The 20,627-nt window shown below is 35.4% G+C and overlaps 1 protein-coding gene across 7 annotated transcripts in view; it reads left to right on the forward strand.

Moving 5' to 3' along the window:
• Positions 1-20,627, forward strand: part of ROBO2 (roundabout guidance receptor 2) — a 593,028-nt gene that overhangs the window by 416,962 nt on the left and 155,439 nt on the right. For all 7 annotated transcript variants that reach the window (XM_087418202.1, XM_087418199.1, XM_087418200.1 and 4 more), the window contains 2 exons: positions 1,185-1,305; positions 12,826-12,964. In XM_087418202.1, coding sequence (XP_087274328.1) covers positions 1,185-1,305; positions 12,826-12,964 — 260 coding nt within the window. The remainder of the gene's footprint in view (positions 1-1,184; positions 1,306-12,825; positions 12,965-20,627) is intronic.

Below are 20,627 nucleotides of genomic sequence, written 5' to 3' on the forward strand. Positions count from 1 at the left end.
TTGCTTTAGTTCCATTGGTCAACTCAAATCATATTGTCAAACTCAGCATCAGGAGGAGGAGAAATGGCCTCCAGGGTCATTTTTATAACCTACCGTCCACCATGCTCTACTGCATATAATTGAGAACAGGTTGTTGGTCTTTTCTTCCCATGTTAAAAAAAAAAAGTTGAAAATCCCTTTCTACGACATGACAAGTTTTAGAGCCTGAAATATCTCTGATGAGAACATACTTACATGAGTTTTGTTTGGCTATGAAACATGAAATTAAAAATTAACAGAAGAAACCAGCATGTTCTTATCTCATATCTCTTTAAGAACACTCAATCATTGTAAAGTTAAGATTGTTGAATTAGATAAATACCAAAAAAAACCCCAAAATTGGAAAAGAAGCTGTGAGTTGATGATACACTTACTGAAAACTTAATTCTGCTTTAATGCCCTCTTTAACATACACATCTTTTAACATTATTACATTTGTTTATTCAGTCAATAAATGCTTCTAACTTAAGAAACATTTAGGGAGCATTTAATAGAAGCCAACAATTTGTACCAACTCATTCGCATTATTTAAAAAATTTTATTTGTTTTTGTCCAACCTGCCCTCCTCTTCAAAAATTATCTCATGAATACAATTAAGATGAGATAAAGATAATTAATCTAGCAATTGAAATGTAAGCTCCACAAAGGCAGAGATTTTTATTATTTGTTTTGCTACTGAATCTCAAGTGCCTGGAACACTGCCCAGCCCACTGCCTAGTTACTCAATAAATACTTGTAGAATCTCTCTGAGTCGGTGGGATTTCTTTATATTATCCAAAGCAGATATCTCCTGCTCCTTTCTGACTACAAATGTCAATAGCAGTTCATTCAACAGAATGTCAGAGTGAAGACCAACCACTGGGATTTAATGAGGGGCAGTCACAAGACTCCAAATAGGACCAGGAGAGAGAGGAAGACTGCCTTAAAGAGCATTCTCTAGAAAGGAAATATGGAGGCTTATATTGAGAGAGAATTTAAGAGAAGAAAAGACGTAAGCAGATGCCAAAATAGTGGGAGAGTTTTGTCTCTTAAGCACTCTGCTATTTCCTTTAGGAAAAAAATTGGGGGCTTAAAATTTTTAAATTATTTATTAATGACTTTTCCTGTTTCTTTTCTTTCCTTTTTTTGTTTTTTAATTTTAACAGATTCGTGGTGGAAAACTGATGATCTCCAATACCAGGAAAAGTGATGCAGGGATGTATACATGTGTTGGCACCAATATGGTGGGAGAAAGAGACAGTGATCCAGCAGAGCTGACTGTCTTTGGTAAAACTCTTTTTTAAATTATTATTTGCTATTTATATCTACTTTTCCTTTGCTTTTAAATATATTTGTTAATACTGAACACCAGGGCATATTGGATAGTTACTTATGACTTGCGGTGAGCAGTGACAGCTTGAAATTGTTTTGTTTCTGTCTTTCAGATGAACTCTTAGATGTGAAGAAAAATAAAACTTTTGAAACATTAATTCACCAACTTTATTCGTATATTTATAGGATTTTGCCTTTCATCAGAATGTAAAAAATTGCTCTTTCTCAAAATCTATTTGAGATATTTTATCTGTCTAAAGTTTATCACTCATTCCACTGTGCTGCATTTATGAAGTATCTGTTATGTGCAAGACACAGATAAGTTTTTTAAAGATTAGAAGGTTCAGTGCAAAGACATTTCACTTGTTTTCTACTTTTAAAAATTTCAATTTGAGGTATTCGCAGTTTTAGCTCATGATAAAAAGAGTATCTAGCTGGCTATACACACACACAATCAAAATTAGAAAAAATAAATAAATATTTTGTTATAATATTCGTGTTTCTTCAACTTTAAGAACTAAGGGGCTCTTCGGCTGGAGTAGTTCAATTAATAAGTTAAAACCTAATTAAATCTGTATCACAGAAATATAGGAGAAAGCATTAAGAAGGAGAAAATTTGGGATAATAAAGATGGCAGAGTAACAAAAGTAAGGAATGTACTACGGGGCAGCTGTGGAAAATTGAAAGAGAAATAAAATGACAGAAACTTTGGGAAAACAGGATGCTAAAGATAATGGAAAATGAAATATTCCCTTAGAAGGGAATGAAGTTCCATTCAAGTGTCTGTATGAAGACATATATTATATATACACACACACATCTACACACACATGTGTATATATCTATCTACATATTTATGAGATGTCTATCCATATCTTAATAAAAGATTTCACTATTACAGATATTAAGTTTTTTTTTTAAGTACAAGAGATAATTGTGATTTTTAAATTACTTTTTTGTGCCAGTAAAATAATCTTCTGGTTCTATGTGTGATATGGTAGGATCCTGTTACTGGTCATTACTCCAGAACACCCCCAAGGGTAACATCGGAATCCTGCATACATCCCTAAAGAAGCTTCTTTTGCAATTTGCAGAAAGAGCCTTATTTTGATTTCTATTACATTTAGAGCATTAAGGTGTCCTTTATGAATATGTCCCAGAGTGCAGGCCTCTCTTTTCAATCACTCTGAGTACTGAGTAATGTCTGGCAATACTCCTTGTGGGTACTAAGCAGCTTGAAGTCCCAAATGACTTCAAGCTGAAGGAGAAATCCGGCAATTCATTAAAGAAATTGAATAGTAAAAATAAAATTGTTCACAATATGCAAGTGAATTTCTGTCCTGCAGAGCTCAGACAAGTATCAGTTTGCCCTTAAATTTCATGCAGTCATCTATAAGAGTCTCAAAATGTGCTTCACTCTATAATGAATAAAATACAGTTTTGCATGGTAAGATATGAAATTAGTGGTCACTGAACATTAGCGTTGAAAACCCACAAGTACATCTATTCTATTTAAAGGAACACTCATCGCTCTTTTTCTGTAACTGCCTCGAGCTTTGGAACAGAAAAATGTTGCATTACAGCGGTATATACTGCCTTCAGAAGGAAATTGAAAGGGTTTAATGTCATTACCCAAGCAATTAGACTTACCAACATATGACTGTGTTATGAAATATTTACCCTACTTTTCCTACAGACATGATGGGAACTACAGGAGATCCCTAAACATCTCAGGAGTTACAGGGGAACTTCTAAATTATTTTGAAAATAGCTATAAACCAAAGAGATTGAATTTGTCTAGAGGCAGTTCCTCTGGACAAATTGATTTTGGAAGCTGAGAAACGTTTATCTGATGGCGTAAACTAGTCAGAACTGACCTAGGGGGTTATAAATACAATACTAAGTTGAGGGAAAAACTAAAATTCCATTATTGATAGGAAAACAACATCCAAACCCAGAAATAAAACATAATAACAGTAGTGATGGTCCAAATCAAGGATGTGACAAGTATTTCATGAGAGACACCCCTTCTGTACCTTGATTTCCCAATTCTTAGAGAAAATAAAATAACAAGTGTGCTATGTATAATGAAGCCTTCTTTATTTTGTTTTGGTACTCTTGCATTCAGTACATGTTTTCTAATAAATCTCTTTATATTTCATCATTGTTAGATATTATCATTTCTGACCTAAGGTTTATAAAAGTAAAACTGGTTATATTTTACCCCTTCTCCCTCTCAATTTCATTTTCATGTAGCAGCAATTCTGCTTTAAAAAATCTGGCTGCTATAACCACTCTGTAGCTCCAGAAAGTTTTTAAATGTCCTTTGTGACTCAATATTTACTTTAAGATATGTTATATAGAAAAAGTCATTGATGATATTTAATTGTTCAAAAAATATAATTCACTAATAAATGGCAAGAAAAGCAATGAAAGGAATAAAGGGTCTTTGCCAATACAGTAGCCATCTGCAAGTATTTTGAGGTTTTGGTAAGTGGGCTTGGACTTGGAAGATTTTTAGTTTGAAAATTGCAACTTATATTTTAAAAATCTGCCCTTTAGACAAAGACATGATCAGTGTAACTCAATGTTCAAAATGTTACTGTACCATATTCCATGAATCATTTATTCTGTTTGTTTTTCTTTAATATTTGCTGGCCATAAAATAACATCCTAGTGAAGTGGGCAATACCAAATCTAAAAATTAGAAATAAACCTCATAGTGTAAATAGACACTAAAATCTATGGCATAGCCTAGATGCCTTTGTGAAGAATACTCTCAAGCACTTCACATAAGTTCATTAAGTTCTAAAGATCCTGAAGACAGAGAAACTAAAGTTAAATCACATAATTAAATTTCTAATCGTGGGTAGCTTTGGAATATCTGTTATTCAAAATTCATCTGTCATTAAAAAGATCAAAAATAACATGAATTGGGGCCAGCCCCATTGCATAGTGGTTAAGTTAGGTGTGCTCCGCTTCGGCAGCCTGGGGTTCGCGGGTTCAGATCCTGGGTGTGGACCTACACCACACATCAGCCATGCTGTGGTGACGTCCCACATACAAAACTAGAGAAAGATTGGCACAGTTGTTAGCTCAGAGCTAATCTTTCTCAAGCAAAAAAAGAGGAAGATTGGCAACAGATGTTAGCTCAGAGTGAATCTTCCTTACCAAAAAAAAAATACCATGAATTTTTTTCCAAATGATTTTTAAATGTTTATTGAGGTAATACATGAAAAAGGATTTTATATGTTATATTTCTAATAGACATTAGAAGTATTACAAAACTTATAATGAAATACAGAAATATCTTTCCTCCACCCCTCCTCCCAACACACAAACACACACACATTCCTCATCTTTGAACATTCCTGCAAGCCTGTTCTATCTTTTTCTTCTGGGATTTATTTTCATATTTCTTAATATGTGCTACTTCTGCAATTTTATACACTATTTTGATTTCCTATTTTGGAAGATGATTATTTGGCCGACTTACAACTTTTTTCTTACCTTCTCACCTTCATTTTCCCTTTGTTTTAAATCCTTCCAGTATATTGACTTTAGAAACATTGGTTATATTAATATTCAGAATTTGAGTTATTATAACCATGTAAATATTGACTAGTATGATGGCATTTCTTTTCTGGCACTATATTTGTGCTTCCTTAAATTAAAAATAAGCCCATTTTTCCTTTTATGTATGTTTGTCTACACCTGTCATGAATTCTCTTGAAATCTCTAACAGAAGGTTTAAAGTCCTCTAAATGCTATTTAGTTATTAAGCCCAGCCTTGCTACAGCCTTCCTGGAGGCCTCAGACCTCCTGCCCAATCTGACTGGGCTGGATGCTGTTTAGATCTACTCCAGAAATTTTATCCTGATGTATATCTTCCCTTTTCTCTGATGCTGGATTCCCTGTTTTCTGCATCCTGTATTTGTTCTTTTCTTGGTTCACTCCTATGTTTAGAACAGTGTCTCTCTCCTGCTTTCTGCTTGACTGGAGCCTAGAACACATTCCAGACCAAAATGCCCTTTTCTATCCAAAACTTAACTGATACATTGATTGGTTATAGAATTCTAGTTTAAAAAAATATTTTGGCTCAAAATATTAAAGTCACCACTCCAGTATCATTTAGCTTCCACTGTTGCTCTTGATAAGTCTATTGTGCTTCTCATCCCTATGTGATTAGTTTTCTGTTTTCTCTTTCCAAACTTTTAGTCCTGTCTCTTTATCCCAGTGTTCTGAAATGTTTCAATACTCTGCCTTGGCTTGGCACGTTTTTCTTTTACTGGTTGGACACTTGGTGAGCAATCCCAATCTAAAACCTCCCTCTCCAAATAAGTCAATGAAATATCCTGTCCGTTTTTTTTGTTCCGTTTCTCTGTCAAACATGTATTCATTAATTAGATGTTAAACCTCCTAGATCTTTGTTTTCTCTAATTCTTCCTTATTTATAGCATCCTGTTCTTGTTTCATGGATGTTTTAACTTCTCTTCTATCTCAGGATTTTAATAACACTCATTTTTTTTTTTAATAAACTTTTCTTGTGATGCTTCCTTGCTTTTATTTCTTCTGGGTTTGTTTCCCTCTCTTCCCCACATCATTTTGTCTTCTACACTGGAGGCTTTCTTCAAATGGCAGGTGATCTATTGTTGTTCACTCATATTTAATAGCTCTTCACTAAAAAGACTATTGGAAACTCTGTGTCAACTGATGCTTTCACGGTAGGATAATCTGATTGGGAACTAGCCATTTTGTTGGGGATGAGGACAGAGGTTGGGGCTGGTGATGTTGATTTTCAGTTGTTGGATGAGAGATAATAGTTGATGGCCTAAGTGTAGTTGTGATACCCAGAGACAAAGCTATGAGGGAAGATATCTCAGAACCAAACCTTAGGAAACACCTAAGTTTTATTGATAACTTGTAGCCTTGAATTCCATTCTTAAATGGAATTCAATACATAAGGTGTTATTAAAATCAAGATGATTGTTGGGAGCAATATAGTTGTCTTAAATAACATTTACTTGCAAACTTTAAAAGAATAAAGCGTTTCTTATTCATCCACTAACAAACATCTCTTGAACACCTATCATGTGGCAAGCCCCATTTAAGGGTTTAAATATAGTCGCGAGGTGAATAGACAGATGCCCTGCTCTCAGCGGGACTCTCATGTCATGTTATTGCTGATAACATGAAACTGGCTCTAAAACATGGTGAGAGAGGCATTTTTTCCTCTGAGAACATTTACCTTTGTTTTTCTTTGCTTCGCAGGATGATTTCTCTCAGACAAAGAAAATTCTTGGCAAGAAAAGAAATTAACGCAGTCAGGATTTATTTAATCACATTCAGACAGACTGATCATTATCATCCAGTCTATTTTGGAAGGGCACAATAATTCACGTTCAATGGCTATCATAACCCTGTCTCCTCATACATGCCCAGTTAAATGAAAGAAGACATACCAAGGCCAGCCATCTGACTTCCCATTTAATAGACGCTATAGCAAGGCAGGTCCTTCTGGGTCAGCTGAAGTTAAGATAAGTTTTACAAGCAGTGGTTTAGCTCTAATGTCCTTTTATTGAATAGCTTTGGTCTCATAGGACTTAAAGGACTCCACCTATGTCATTATTGCCATAACACTACTTTTATAATGTCAAGCAAAGTTTATTTTAAAATTAAGGTCATCCTAGTAATAGCTGTCATGGCATAGCCATTGACAATTTTACAGCCATATTCAATGACTGAATACAGTTGAAAAGAGAAATTTGTCCACTGGGCACTTAATTTCCTTCATTGTAGGATGAAGAAACTTCAGATATTATGAAGAAACTTAGGAGATATTATGCAACCACGTTTCAGATTTAAAGTATTTTGTGTTAAATTGAATATTTTGCTCTCTGAATATTACTGACATAACTACAGTGAGACTTGGCATTTGATTTTATTACAGCAGCATACAAAGTTGGATTTTCCAGAATGCCAGTCTGGAAATAAAGTGACCTGACTCCTTGAGAGCTGTACTTTACATAGTACCACACTGCCAAACAACACTACTGTCTCAAGAGAGATTAAACTTGTAAGCAACTTATAAAGGTGATTCGAATCCAGTTAATCTCACATAAAAAAAATGTTAATTGCATTGGCAGAGATGTTGCCTCTCATCACTTCATGGCTATATAATTAGAGATCAGGCCATTCAGAGGGACTCTAATCTAATTGATAAACAGTCAGCAAACAGTCCTTGAAATTTCTCCCTGTTTTTCAATATGTGATCAGACGTAAAGTGATAACACGGAAAAATCAGTGACCTTATTTTGACGTGTTAAGTTTGCCGGTTACTCAGTAATTCAAGATGTTTCATACATATTTATTTTAATTGTGCAGCGCTTCATGGGGTACAAACTCCATGGGGCATTAATGGGTATTAAATGTTATCACTTAGCAACTTACTGGGTGATTCTCTCATCAACTTTTCTAATACTTCTAATTCTACATTTCTTTGCAGATGATTTTGACAAAAAAAAGTAAATCCCAAGACATTTCCTTGTAATTTTTGTAATTTGTGTCAGAAAGGGGCGTGGCTTTCTGTTTGGCTTATTATAACAGTAGCCACCAATACATTTTCTCCCTATACAACTTCTTTAGTCTTTAATATTCATGTTTATGATTCTCAGATTTTCTGGAAATGAACTCTAGTTGAGGGAACTGGAAAACCATTCTTACAAAAAATTTCTTTCCATTTAAATAAATGATAGGCAAACCTACAGTTTTTAACAACTTTTTTGTAGGCAGTTATCATTGCAAAGTAGAAGATGAGTTTAGTATAATTAGCAGAAAACAATTGGAATAATGAATAATACAATTTAGAGATAGTTGCTGGAATGGGTGCTGTGGAAATTCTCAGAATAACAGTATAAAAGTTGTGACCAAGCTACAATGCATTAGTAAATTTTGATGTTACTTTGTTGGAAGGCACAACCTAAGATGCTCAGGTAAAACCCATCTTGATGTGCCCTGCACATGCAAATGACTTTGATCTAGGTTATTCTTTGCATTGTCCATTATTTTTCTATCACTTGAATTACATTTTCCACCACGAACCAATGTTAGGCTTCCAAAAATTCTATACCACATACTCTCCTGTGGTTATCTAGTTGCTAGGCAACTAGACTCTGCTTGAGGGCAGAAAGGAATAGAGAAAGTTCATTTCGAAGTTCTCCATCCCTGCTGAGTTCATCAGAACAGCAGCAGGGAATTCTATATCTTGCTTCTTCTTGAAATTATAAATCAGTTTCTTCCATGTGTCTCTATACAAAACAGTGGGGCTTAGAACACATATGATAACCAAAAAATCCCTCAAGGATCCTGATGGTGTCCCCTAGATCAAAAGACAACTTTAGTTTTGTGACAAGTCTAATGTCAAGTTTGCCCTTCCAATTAATTATACTCATATGTTGGGATTTCGTGACTGGTAGCAGGTTAAAGGAAACATACAAAAACCTTGCCTGAAAATATTCATGTGTGTTTTAATGGAACTAGTCTCACATACTGTTATGCAATTTACTTTATGGTCAGCCTCATGCCATAAAAATTTTCCGTGTTAGATGGTTAGATAGGTACCTTTAACATTCCAGTGACATACTAGTTTTTCAATGTATGAATTTGCTACAATTTATCCTAAAATCCTCCATTTTCCAATACTGCCAGCATTACTGCAATGATCCTATGTAGTTCTTATTTTTTGTTGCAGTTATCAATTATCAAAGTTATTGTTCTATATTGTTTGTTTTGCAGAGTGTCTGCAAGGAATGATTATTTTGGTTCTTCTCCAATTCTCACACTTTCCTTCTTTTTCTTATTGACTGCTGATATTGGCATGTCCATCTTGTTCCTGATTGTAATAGGCATGATTTTAGTATATTACTTTAAAAATAATTTTTGCAGGGGCCAGCCCCATGGCCTAGTGGTTAAGTTCTGTGCACTCCGCTTCAGTGGCCCAGGTTTGGTTCCCAGGTGTGGACCTATACCATTCATCAGTGGCCACGCTGTGGCAGCGACCCACATACAAAATAGAGGAAGATTGGTACAGATGTTAGCTCAGGGCAAACCTTCCTCAAGCAAAAAGAGGAAGATTCAGGGACAGCTTGGTTCTGTAGTGATTAAGTTTGGCGTGCTCCACTTCTGCAGCCCGGGTTCAGATCCTGGGCGCAGATCTACACCACTCATCAAAGCCATGCTGTGGAGATGACCTACATACAAAATAGTGTGTTGTATACTAAATACATAATAATAATAATAATAATTTTTGCATTTAATTTCTGATAAAATATCTTCCTCATGCTTAAGAAGTTTCTTTTGATTTCTTCTTTATTTAGATTTTTAATCTAAAACCTTTTATATGTTTACAGATATGATAATATTTATTTTTCTTTTCCCCTCTATTATAAAAGTGGCCTCCTTTATCTTACTAATTAAGAATGCATTTGGCTTCAAGTAAGAGAAACCTGACTAACCATGGCTTAAGCATAAGAGGTTCATTTTTCTCATATGTACCATTTCTGCAGTGAAAGGATCTACACACACACACCATATCCATACTTACCTGTCATCTATTCCAATTTGTTAAATGGAAAACTTGAGAATCTTTCTAGACTTTTCTTCTTCACCATCCACATCTGATTGATCACTCAGTTCCAATATCTCTTCATTCTGTCCTCTTTTCCATATCCCCAGAACCACTGGATCAAAGCTGAAATAATTTCTTACAATAAGTGTTTGACCTAATTCACTGCTTTATGTTTCTGTTCTAATTCATCTTTCACAGATCTGCCAGCATGATCTTTTTATATTCTTATTAAAAATGTTTCTGGGGCTGACTCCATGGCTTAGCGGTTGGGTGCGTGTGCTCCACTACTGGTGGCCCAGGTGCGGATCCCGGGCGTGCACCGACGCACCGCTTCTCCGGCCATGCTGAGGCTGTGTCCCACATACAGCAACTAGAACGATGTGCAACTATGACATACAACTATCTACTGGGGCTTTGGGGGGAAAAAAGAGGAGGAGGATTGGCAATAGATGTTAGCTCAGAGCTGGTCTTCCTCAGCAAAAAGAGGAGGATTAGCATGGATGTTAGCTCAGGGCTGATCTTCGTCAAAAAAAAGAAAAAAAATGTTTCTTACTTACTAAAGTCTTTAAACTGCTCTCTATCACCCTCAGGGCAGAGCTCACATTCCTTGACATGGCATACCAGGCCCTTCATAGGTGTCACCACTCACTATCTGACTAGCTTCATCTCCCACCACTTTTCTGATGAAACCACGCTGCAGGCTGTTCATCAGCTACCAAGCTGGAAGCCTGGTATAGGAGAACCTTTATTAGCATGTGCTGAATGAATGAGTGAATGAGGGAAAGACTTCTCTCAGCTTGCTCATCCATATGCCAGGTTGTAGTACGATATCCCCATTAAAATCAGAGAGGGCAGGAAGAGTCTCCTGACACATCATTTCTCAGTCTCAAATGATATCAACAATGACTTAGCTCTCTTTTAACACTGAGTTATTGCAGCTTTTAGATGAATTGGATGAACATCTCCAAGTGAGAGCAAAGAATAAGTCAATTCCACTTTCTATGCTAATGATTCATTTTTACTATTAACATTTCGAGCACTCGTAAGGAAACACTGATCCTATTGCCTATTTACTGCCAGAAACAATAGCTCAGTACCAACCATGCCAATGCTAAAATAGGAGTTTGGAGCACATAGTGTTCAGAGTTCAAAAGGATAACACTGAATCATTCCATCCAACATGGAGATTCGTTCTGTTGTAGAGAGGGCACACTTAGCTGCTCGTTGATTCTGACTACCTATAATCTTTAGACGCAAGCTTTTTTCCCCAGGTTTTTATAGATTATTTCTAAATTCTGCATTAAAACAACTCTCCATGATAAAATCCTATTTGCCTTATTTTCTGGTTCTGAATTTGGGGTTCTAGTAGTACAGATACTTTAGCATATGCAGGTCTGTGTTTTAAAGAAAATTTTGATCCCTACTGTCAGCCTGACTGTAAAGAGATACAGTTGTCTTCCTCCTGAATACCAATGGTGGTCGACTTTATTGCAATAAAATATGGCTCTTACAACTTATACATTTGTTTTACAAATATGGATCTTTAGTCAATAAAATCATATACTTCTATTCTATGCTCTTAACATATGTTATTTGAAGTGATTTGTTTTCCTTAAAGGTTTCCTGCTAAATATGTTTCAGTTTTTGTGCCACTGTATTCACATTTTTAAATTGGATTTGAAACTAAAGTCTTAAATGCCGAAATATGGCCATATGGCCAGATAAATTGTGTCAACTCCCTGTGGATTTCATCTTTCTTTTCCTTGACTTCTCTTTCTACTTCAATAAGTAGTAATATTGGACTTGCCTGTGATTTGGAGACGTGCTAATAAAAATTTAAATGGTAATTTTTCCTGTATTAGATCGTTATCAAAAAGGGAAGAAACTAGACAAGGAATTGAAGTGTTTAGAGATATGTAAAACTACTCTTTGTTTTATATTTCTCTTGGGTGGTAAAATTCTTATAGACAGGGATTTATTTTCCCCTAGCTTTATATAGAGGAGGGCTAGAATGCAGTTTAACAGTGCTGGGTACAGATTAACCACAAAAGAGCAAAGGATGGAAACAGTAAAACAAAATACTGGAGAAATAAAGAAACATAAAATTTAAGAAAAAATGAGCAGGTATCTGGAACACTTAGGAGAAAATAGTTGGAAGTCGCCTTAGAAAATTATGTATGACAGTAAATAGTTTACAATAATTAATAATTAAAAAACAGTGTTTTTTATTTAAGAAAAACATCAGATTGACAGCTTTTTTATTTAAGAAAAAAAAAAAATCAGGTAGACAGCTTTCCAAACATGAAAACATTCATGGAAATATTGGGTCCTTGTCAAATGATAGCCGAAGTGGGAAAATTTAGATAACACTTATGTGTGAGAACACAACTTTTTTTGTTTTCTCTAGCATTCTTGATGGAATATTAATATTTGTTTTCTTTTTGATATTTTCTATCAGTTTCAACTTTTATTTTTCCCACTCTGAGCCATTGTCATAGATTAATCACTTTTATCTCTTTCCTTATTTCTGTGGAATTCAGTGTTCAGATTTTTAAGATAGGATCCACATGATTTAGCTCAGGAATTCACTGGAGAATCAATTTGATATCTTTTTTCCAAAAGGTTGTATGGCTTTATATAGAAACCATAGCTATTTCTGTGTTCAAAATATTTTATTTTCTTCAGTCACCTTGGATTCCTAAGGCCTTATCAAGACATAATTGAGATACAGAGTTAGGTACCTATGTACCAAAAATATACCACTTGTTTCCTATGCTTTTTCCATAATGTACTTAAAACATGTACAACATTCATTTCATTTTACTGTTTGTTTTTCTTTTTCCCCTAAGAACGACCCACATTTCTCAGGAGGCCAATTAACCAGGTGGTGCTGGAGGAAGAAGCTGTAGAATTTCGTTGTCAGGTCCAGGGAGATCCTCAACCAACTGTGCGGTGGAAAAAAGATGATGCAGACTTGCCCAGAGGAAGGTAAGCACATCATATGGATGGAAAATTGTTAGATAACCGTTGAATAGTTAGAAAAGAAAAAGACATTCCCAATTGCACCACCAGACACTCTTATATCTTGGTGTATTATTTTCACAATATGATATTTGCATATACAAATGGGCAAAAAGTTTTATGTAGTGAAGTCCCCCAGGCTTTGGATGTCATTCTTTCATTGAATTTTCACATAAATGCCTGATCCTCCACTCCATCTATTATCCCCGAGTATCAAGGATTCCTGAGGTGCTTTCTTTCTCGTGGCCCATTCTAAATCTGCCATTCTGTTCCTGCTGAACTCTTGACTACCATCCCCAATTGCCTCCTTCAACTCCTGCTCTGTTGCCGTGATACTTTACCCCACATTGGATACTGTCTGCCTTCCTTTATTGCCCAGAGCATCACTAAAAAAAGGCTGCTGAGTGTAGCTAACTTTAAGGTCTGGAGTAAAGAGAGATCTCGTTCAACACAATACTGAGAAGGCAGCAAGTAGTTGACATCACTATCTGCATAGGAAATTTGTCACTTAGGGACCTCCTGTCACTTTCTCACTTGCCATCTCTTCATGGAGATCTCCTCCATCTCTTTTTTTATTTGTCCTATCACCACCCCCCCCAAACCCAATCTCTCAATTCTCTAGGGTAAGTCCAAAAATGCTTGTCATCTTTCATTAAAGTAAATTTAACTTTTTTGTTGTCTAAATTTTCCCAACCCCTTGCCCTTTATGATCAAATAAATCATTCAAGTGTTTTTTCTACATAATGAGCAAGTCTAGCGCTAAGATTTCTTTTGCCTTCCTTGTAGTCCTACCTTTTGAAACTACAGCCATCACATCTACTGCAATCATCGTCCATGAAATATCACATCCTGCTTTTTTCCTACTTTTTTTTTTCCTAAAAAGAAATTAGGTTTCATTCAACTGACTGAAATTAAACATGCTTTCACAGAAGTCAATTGCCTTTTATGTGCTTTCCCTGGCATTGCTGTCAATACTTTCCTGCATTTATACCTTCATTTCAAAATCTCAATTTTATATATTCCTAGGTTTATAATACTATACTGTCTAGGGTTGTATCATCAATAGCATAATTTGCTTCAAATTAACCAAACATTTTAAATAGTCAGTGAGAGGTTCTTTGCAATCTATAGGAATAAGACAAGTGAAAATTTTAATTCGGTTAATTTTTCAGCCTAAATAATAGGGAAAGTTCCCTCTACGTCTCTTTTGTCATTTTGTGGTCAGACGTCTAGTTTTAAAGGAATGTTGTTATCAGGAGAGGTTTGTGAATGTGAGGTCCTCAAGCCTTCTCAGTGGAGAAGCAGGTTAAAAAGCAAGGAGAATTTATGGAACTGAGCTGTTGGTGTCCATCCTCTATGTATAGTCAGTAACTTTCCTTAAATTTGACAGCACTTAATGTATAATTTTAAACTGTTGATGTAAGACTAAGAGATTAATTGCATTAAAATTTAGCCTAGTGTAGCCAAGGATTAATTTTCAGTTACTGTAAGTAAATAGCCTTGTCCATTTAAAAAGAAAAACAACTTTCATTTTGGAATGATTTTGGATCTATGGAAAAGTTCCAAAGACAGTACAGAGAATTCCTGTATATCCCATACCCAGTTTCCGCTATTGTTAACACCTTACATTACTATGAAACATTCGTCACTCCTAAAGAACAAATGCTGATACATAACAATTAAATTTTATACATTATTTTGATTTCACCAGTTTTTCCATTAATGTCTTCCTTCATCAGGGTTCAATCTAGAATATTTATTTATTTATTTATTTATTTATTTATTTATTTATTTTTTGTGAGGAAGATCAGCCCTGAGCTAATATCCGTGCTAATCCTCCTGTTTTTGCTGAGGAAGACCGTCTCTGAGCTAACATCTACTGCCAATCCTCCTCCTTTTTTTTCCCCCCAAAGCCCCAGTAGATAGTTGTGTGTCATAGTTGCACATCCTTCTAGTTGCTGTATGTGGGACGCCGCCTCAGCATGGCCGGAGAAGCCGTGCATCAGTGCGCGTGCCCGGGATCCAAACCCAGGCCGCCAGTAGCAGAGCGCGCGCACTTAACCACTAAGCCACGGGGCCGGCCCTAGAATATTTATTTAGTTGGATATTATAGGTTATTCCTTTTAGTTGTCATATTGTCCCAGTCTTCCCTGGTCTATGACAGGTTATCAGTCTTTCCTTGCTTTTGTGACCTTGACAGTTTTAAGGGGTACTGTCCAGATTTCCTAAAGAATGTTCCCCAAACTTGGATTTGTCTAGTGTTTTCCCATGATTAGGCTGGGTTTGGGGGATTTTAGGAAGAAAGCCACAGAGAATGCCCATTTTGTCACATGATATCAGGGGTTACATGGTATCCACATAACATCCCTGATGATCCTGCCATTTTCAATCATTAAACAATATCCAGTTGACTAAAATTTCAAAAATAGAAAGTGGTAAGAATGTGTTGCATTTCAATGGGCCTATGTCTTTGAATTAAGGTAGAAGAAAACTTAAGCCAAGTTTGACTTGTTCCCAGATTGCTCTAGGTGTTAGGTCATAAACCTGACATCTCTAGTTGCTACAGTATTCTCCAAATCTTACCAAATGTATTTGCTTCAAAGTTCAAATAATACATACAAATCAAACAACAGCATGAAACTACATGTTTAGATTTTATGAATTAAAGGTCTTTAAAGACAAGGTTATAATTTTGAGAACTCTTACCTCCACTAACTTCCCTTAAAACATTTTCATAGGTTTGGCCTCTTTAATTCTTCTATTACCAGCATGATACTACTACAGGGCTTTGTGTGACCAGCTAAATATTTTTAAAGTATTAAGCAAATGGAAATGCTGTGTAAGCTTTAAATTGTATGTTAGAAAGGCTTAAAGCAAGGATCAGTGAAATATAGAAATTGAGGTCAGTATTTTTATCATGGTAGAAGCCAAGTACTTTTTCTTGAATTCTCAATCTTTAAATGGTATTTCAAAGAAGCTTATTCATTCTTAGATTTGTCTGCATTAGCATAAGCTTCACTTACTCGTAATGAGGGGGAAAGAGACCTCTTTACTTGGTGAGAAATAACAGTAATGACTTTTAACCAACCATAGCCTAAATCCACAACATTGATTCTGTTACATTATTTAGGTCTCAGACTAGGGAGATGGCCATTGTTCTTGTGCAAGCAATTGTGTGGAGTGGTGTAGAGGATGACATTTCTTTGGCTTAACATTTAATGCAGTTTGAATAAGGTTTGTGTAGTGGTTCATGCTTAACACATTTATAGTAAAGCTTTGTAGGGCAGCTGCATAGCCTGTAATTACTATGTAAGTAATATGTGACTATTTTTCTTTTGGAGACAAGAAAAGCTTTTCAATTCAAGTTTAAATTTATGAAATGCTGTAATAGCTATTTAAACCTTCAGCACAGAAGAAGATATCTGTGCCAGTCTTTCAGTAACCAGAGCTGAATTAAGGGAGTATTTTTTTCTTTACCGTGAAAATATTTTTTAAGTACCCCAATGCCTCTTTCTTTGATTTTGCCTTAAACTCCTGCCCTTTGTCAGTAACTATCTTTAATGTAATTACAACATACCTTTGGTAAGTTGTGTTAAAGACATTTTTTGATTAGATGAATGTTTCGGTGAGGTTGGAAAAGTAGCAATTCCCAAGTTTAGCAATCACCCTGATGCCCAACCAGGGAAAAGTTATTTACTTGGATATTTTCCATATGATAAAGGGACAAAACAGGAAGGAGCCTACATTTATACATGCTGCTGTCAAAATATTAATTGCTTGGAGACACTTCTGAAGATACTACTATTTCACAATTGAAAATTTCAGGAAGAAGAAAAATTCATTGCTTTTTTGTGACTGTCAAGTATCAATAGCCTTTTTCCAGAGGGTCTCAATATATATGTGCTCAAATAAATCAACACTAATTCATCTATTAGGGATTTTACAAACTAATATGAAAATAAAATGGATGGGGGAACAAAATGAGGAGATAAGGGGAAAGACATTTTATAGTTCATAATGATTATGTTTTTCAAAAGCATATTTTTTTAAAGCATAATGTAAGTCGTAGAAAACGCACTTTGGATTTACATACATTTATGAAGTGCCTACTCTATTTGAAATGCTCATTGCTAGTCTGTAAAAAGTAGTCATTTTAAGCAAGGTAAATATGTTGTTATTGATTCTTTACTTTTTATTTTATGTTAGCCAGATTGGGTGATGTAGGAAAGTATTTACATACTGAATACATTAAAGAAAGTTAAAACTGAAGTAATCCTAGTTTCTTCCTTGAGTGTTACAAACCTTTTTTTCCTCAGGCAAACCTAATGCGTTTTGCTAATTAGTACCCTTTTGATGATCAAATGCCTTCAACACATCTTTTGACAAAGCGTTTCACGTGATAGAAGTTGCCAGTATTTATAATAACTAGAGTCATGCTTCATCGTATGTTCCATCGAAGCATAGGGATATTGTATATTTTTGTTCTACCAAAAAAATTATATATATATGCTGAAGCTTTATGAAAAATATCATGCCTTGATATAAAAGAAACAATGTTATAATTTATAAGCAAAGAAATAAAAATAAAATTGAAATATACTAACACTACAATGTTCTGTTCAATCCAACATTATTGTGGAGAATAAAAATAGCCCTTCTCGGAATTTGGATAAGAAGTAGTGTGATTAATCTAATTGTGATTTCTAATCTGAGTTTGTCAGTACGGTTTGTATTTCAGTTAATTATTAGCAGTCGTTTAAAGGACTGTAAACAGGAGATTTAACATCCTTCATCAATCATATAATTTTCTGTATATCATCATTAGTTAGTTCTATGGTATTTTTTATTCCATTTTTATTTATTTTCTAAACTAACTCTAAAGTGACACTAACTTCCTCCACAAGGATCTAGAGTAGAGAAAGGAAGGCTCATAATAGCTTGTCAGAGAAAAATAGAAATAAAATATGCCATTTACATTCTTATGTATGCCTGAGAATTCTAAGTGCAGTTGACGGCTTGCACATAGTGGATATAATTCATGAATATTTCATAAAAGTAGGGACTAGAGAAAAAGAGTTTCAAGATGTATCGTGGAAAATCTATCGGTTTTCCTGAACCCACTGACAAATTCGTTTTTCTAAAGTGAAGTTTATTTTAAGAGAGAGATTTTAGAGTTCTTAGTTCCATGAAATGTGAGATTCACATAAATACATGATTCCTTGAGAAAAGGAACTGAATAGAACCTCTTATAATTCCCTTTTTTTGTGGCATTTTCCCACTAAGTGGCTCTTTCCACTTAGCCCTGGAAAATGTTCTTATATTAATTGTTTGGAAGCACCATTGTTTACAGCATGTGCTTCTGGGATGCAGAGATGCTGAACAGGTGCTCAGCCACCCTGCTGAGGAGATCGGCCTTCTTCACATACAGTATGTGCTTCAAGGACATGTGGTAATTTGGGCTTCTGATAAATAACCACGCTGATTAGGTTGGCTGGTCAACATTGGTCAATTAAAATGGTTTTCAAAAAAGAAGAAAAAACTGAAAGGAGGAGAAAAGCAATCAATGTATATAAAACATTGTATGTGACATCTGAAAAGTGAATTGGTCCCTAAGACTCAGAAATATAAAGAAAAGTGTAAATGAATATTCTATGATTTTTCAGCTATAGAGACATCTTAGCCATTTCTGTCTGAAAAAATTAGAACTGCACGGACAATTAGTGTCGGGTCTTTTAATACAGCTACCAAAAACATAAAGAATATTTAAGCCATCGTTAGTGGTGTTAGATTTCAGGCTTGTTCTGACACTGTTTGATCATTTATCAGTTTAGTTATACTCCCATGTTCTGGAAATGTTTGACAGATTTCTCTACCACTAACTAAGAGTGTGACCTTGAAGAAGCTATTTAAACTCTTTGCGTTTTACATCCTGAGGATGTGGACCAGCGATGCTGTGGGACTAATGATTAACCTATGCTTTGGCTCATTTGCATAGGGTGAATAATTGTGCCATCCATTCTAACTCAAAGAGTTATTAAAATGATATAACTAATTGAAAACACTGTAAACACTGTACAATGGCTGCACATAACAGGTGCCCTCGTTTTATAAATCTAGCTGATTGGTGGCATTTATTAGTTATATAGACAAATACAAGAAAAAAGTAGTTAAAGCTGAAAAATATAGAGTAAATAACTTTTATAGAATAATTACACATTCTCCTTTCTTTAGCCAATTGATTTCCATAGAAACATATAAAATATGATTGCTCTCAGAGATATCACTTTTGCTTTTAAATCATATAAATTTATTTATAAATTTTGCCAACAGGTTTGCCACCCCTAAAAGTGGCCACCGATTTTTCTACCTCTGAAGGATGGTACAGGGTCCAGATACTGTTCCCTGTCCTCAGTACAATAAGACATCTGTGTTGGGACCTTCAAATTTTACACATTATACTGTATCATTTATCTGCTAGCAATAAGAAAACCACTTTTATAAGAAGACTATGTAATGATAAAAGCAGGTGTTTTTGAAGGACTTACTATTTGCCATGCAATCTTCTAAATGCTTTTTGCCTACGTTAATTCCATTATTTTAAAGAATAGTGTTCCAGTGTAATATTATTCCCATTTGAGAGATGTGGAAACAGAAGCTTAAAGAAGCTAAGTTTCCTACGTCTGCATTAATATATGTTAGGGCTAGGACTTGATTTAGAATCTGTTCAACAGGAAACTTGTATTTTAAACTAATGGGCTCCATAGTTATGTGATTATTAATTGTTTGTGGGCTGGAGCTGCTTCCGAATTTTATATTTTAGGTAAAATTATAGGTGATTGGTTAGAAACACTATATTGTGAATCACATTATAGGAACATTATATAGCATTACTGTTAAGGGTAATTTTTAGACCAATTTCATAGGCTGTGCATATAATGTCCTGGTGTTTTGAAAATCTAAACTTGGACCAGGTCAACGTTACCTTCTTGGAAGCTGAATATATAGATTTTGTTTACAAACAGGATTAATTAGCAACTTTCAGAGGGATGCCAAAATGGTATTTTTTTTCTGTGTTTTCATCAAATAGGTGCTAATAGTTGCTGTTATTATAAAATTAATTGCCATCTAGGGTGGGGAGTGCAAGTGGCCTCGTCCTGTGACCACATTGGCCCATCTGTTGAGAATCTCAACTCAAGAACAATGCAAGAATTGGCATCCAATCTGGGCTCTGGCCAGTGGTCAACTAACAAGCTGGGACACACTTGGAGTATGAAATGCCTTGAAGTCAGAGATGCTCTGCTGTCCATTAACTGGCAGCTCTTGTGTGTGAGCAGAGCCAAGACCAGGTGCCAGTTTGCAGAGCAAAAGGATCTGCCTGAGTGCCACCTGTCATTGGCGTGTGGGTATTGTCCAACTAGGGGCCACAGCAGGTGTGCTTCTTCCATCAAAGTGTGGCACGTTAGAGCATTCACCTGGGCTGAAGTCAGGACTAGGGCGACATTTTACTTTAGCCCAAACTATAGGACAAGCCAAAGGCTTACCAGGAGATAGTCACCAGAGCACACTGTATCCCACAGGGGGACATACTGGATATTTGCCTTTAGAGACACTCTCTCTCATACCTAGGTTC

The sequence above is a fragment of the Ceratotherium simum genome, chromosome 27, assembly GCF_057802395.1.
Source record: "Ceratotherium simum simum isolate JZ-2026a chromosome 27, ASM5780239v1, whole genome shotgun sequence".
In the NCBI taxonomy this organism is placed as follows: domain Eukaryota; kingdom Metazoa; phylum Chordata; class Mammalia; order Perissodactyla; family Rhinocerotidae; genus Ceratotherium; species Ceratotherium simum.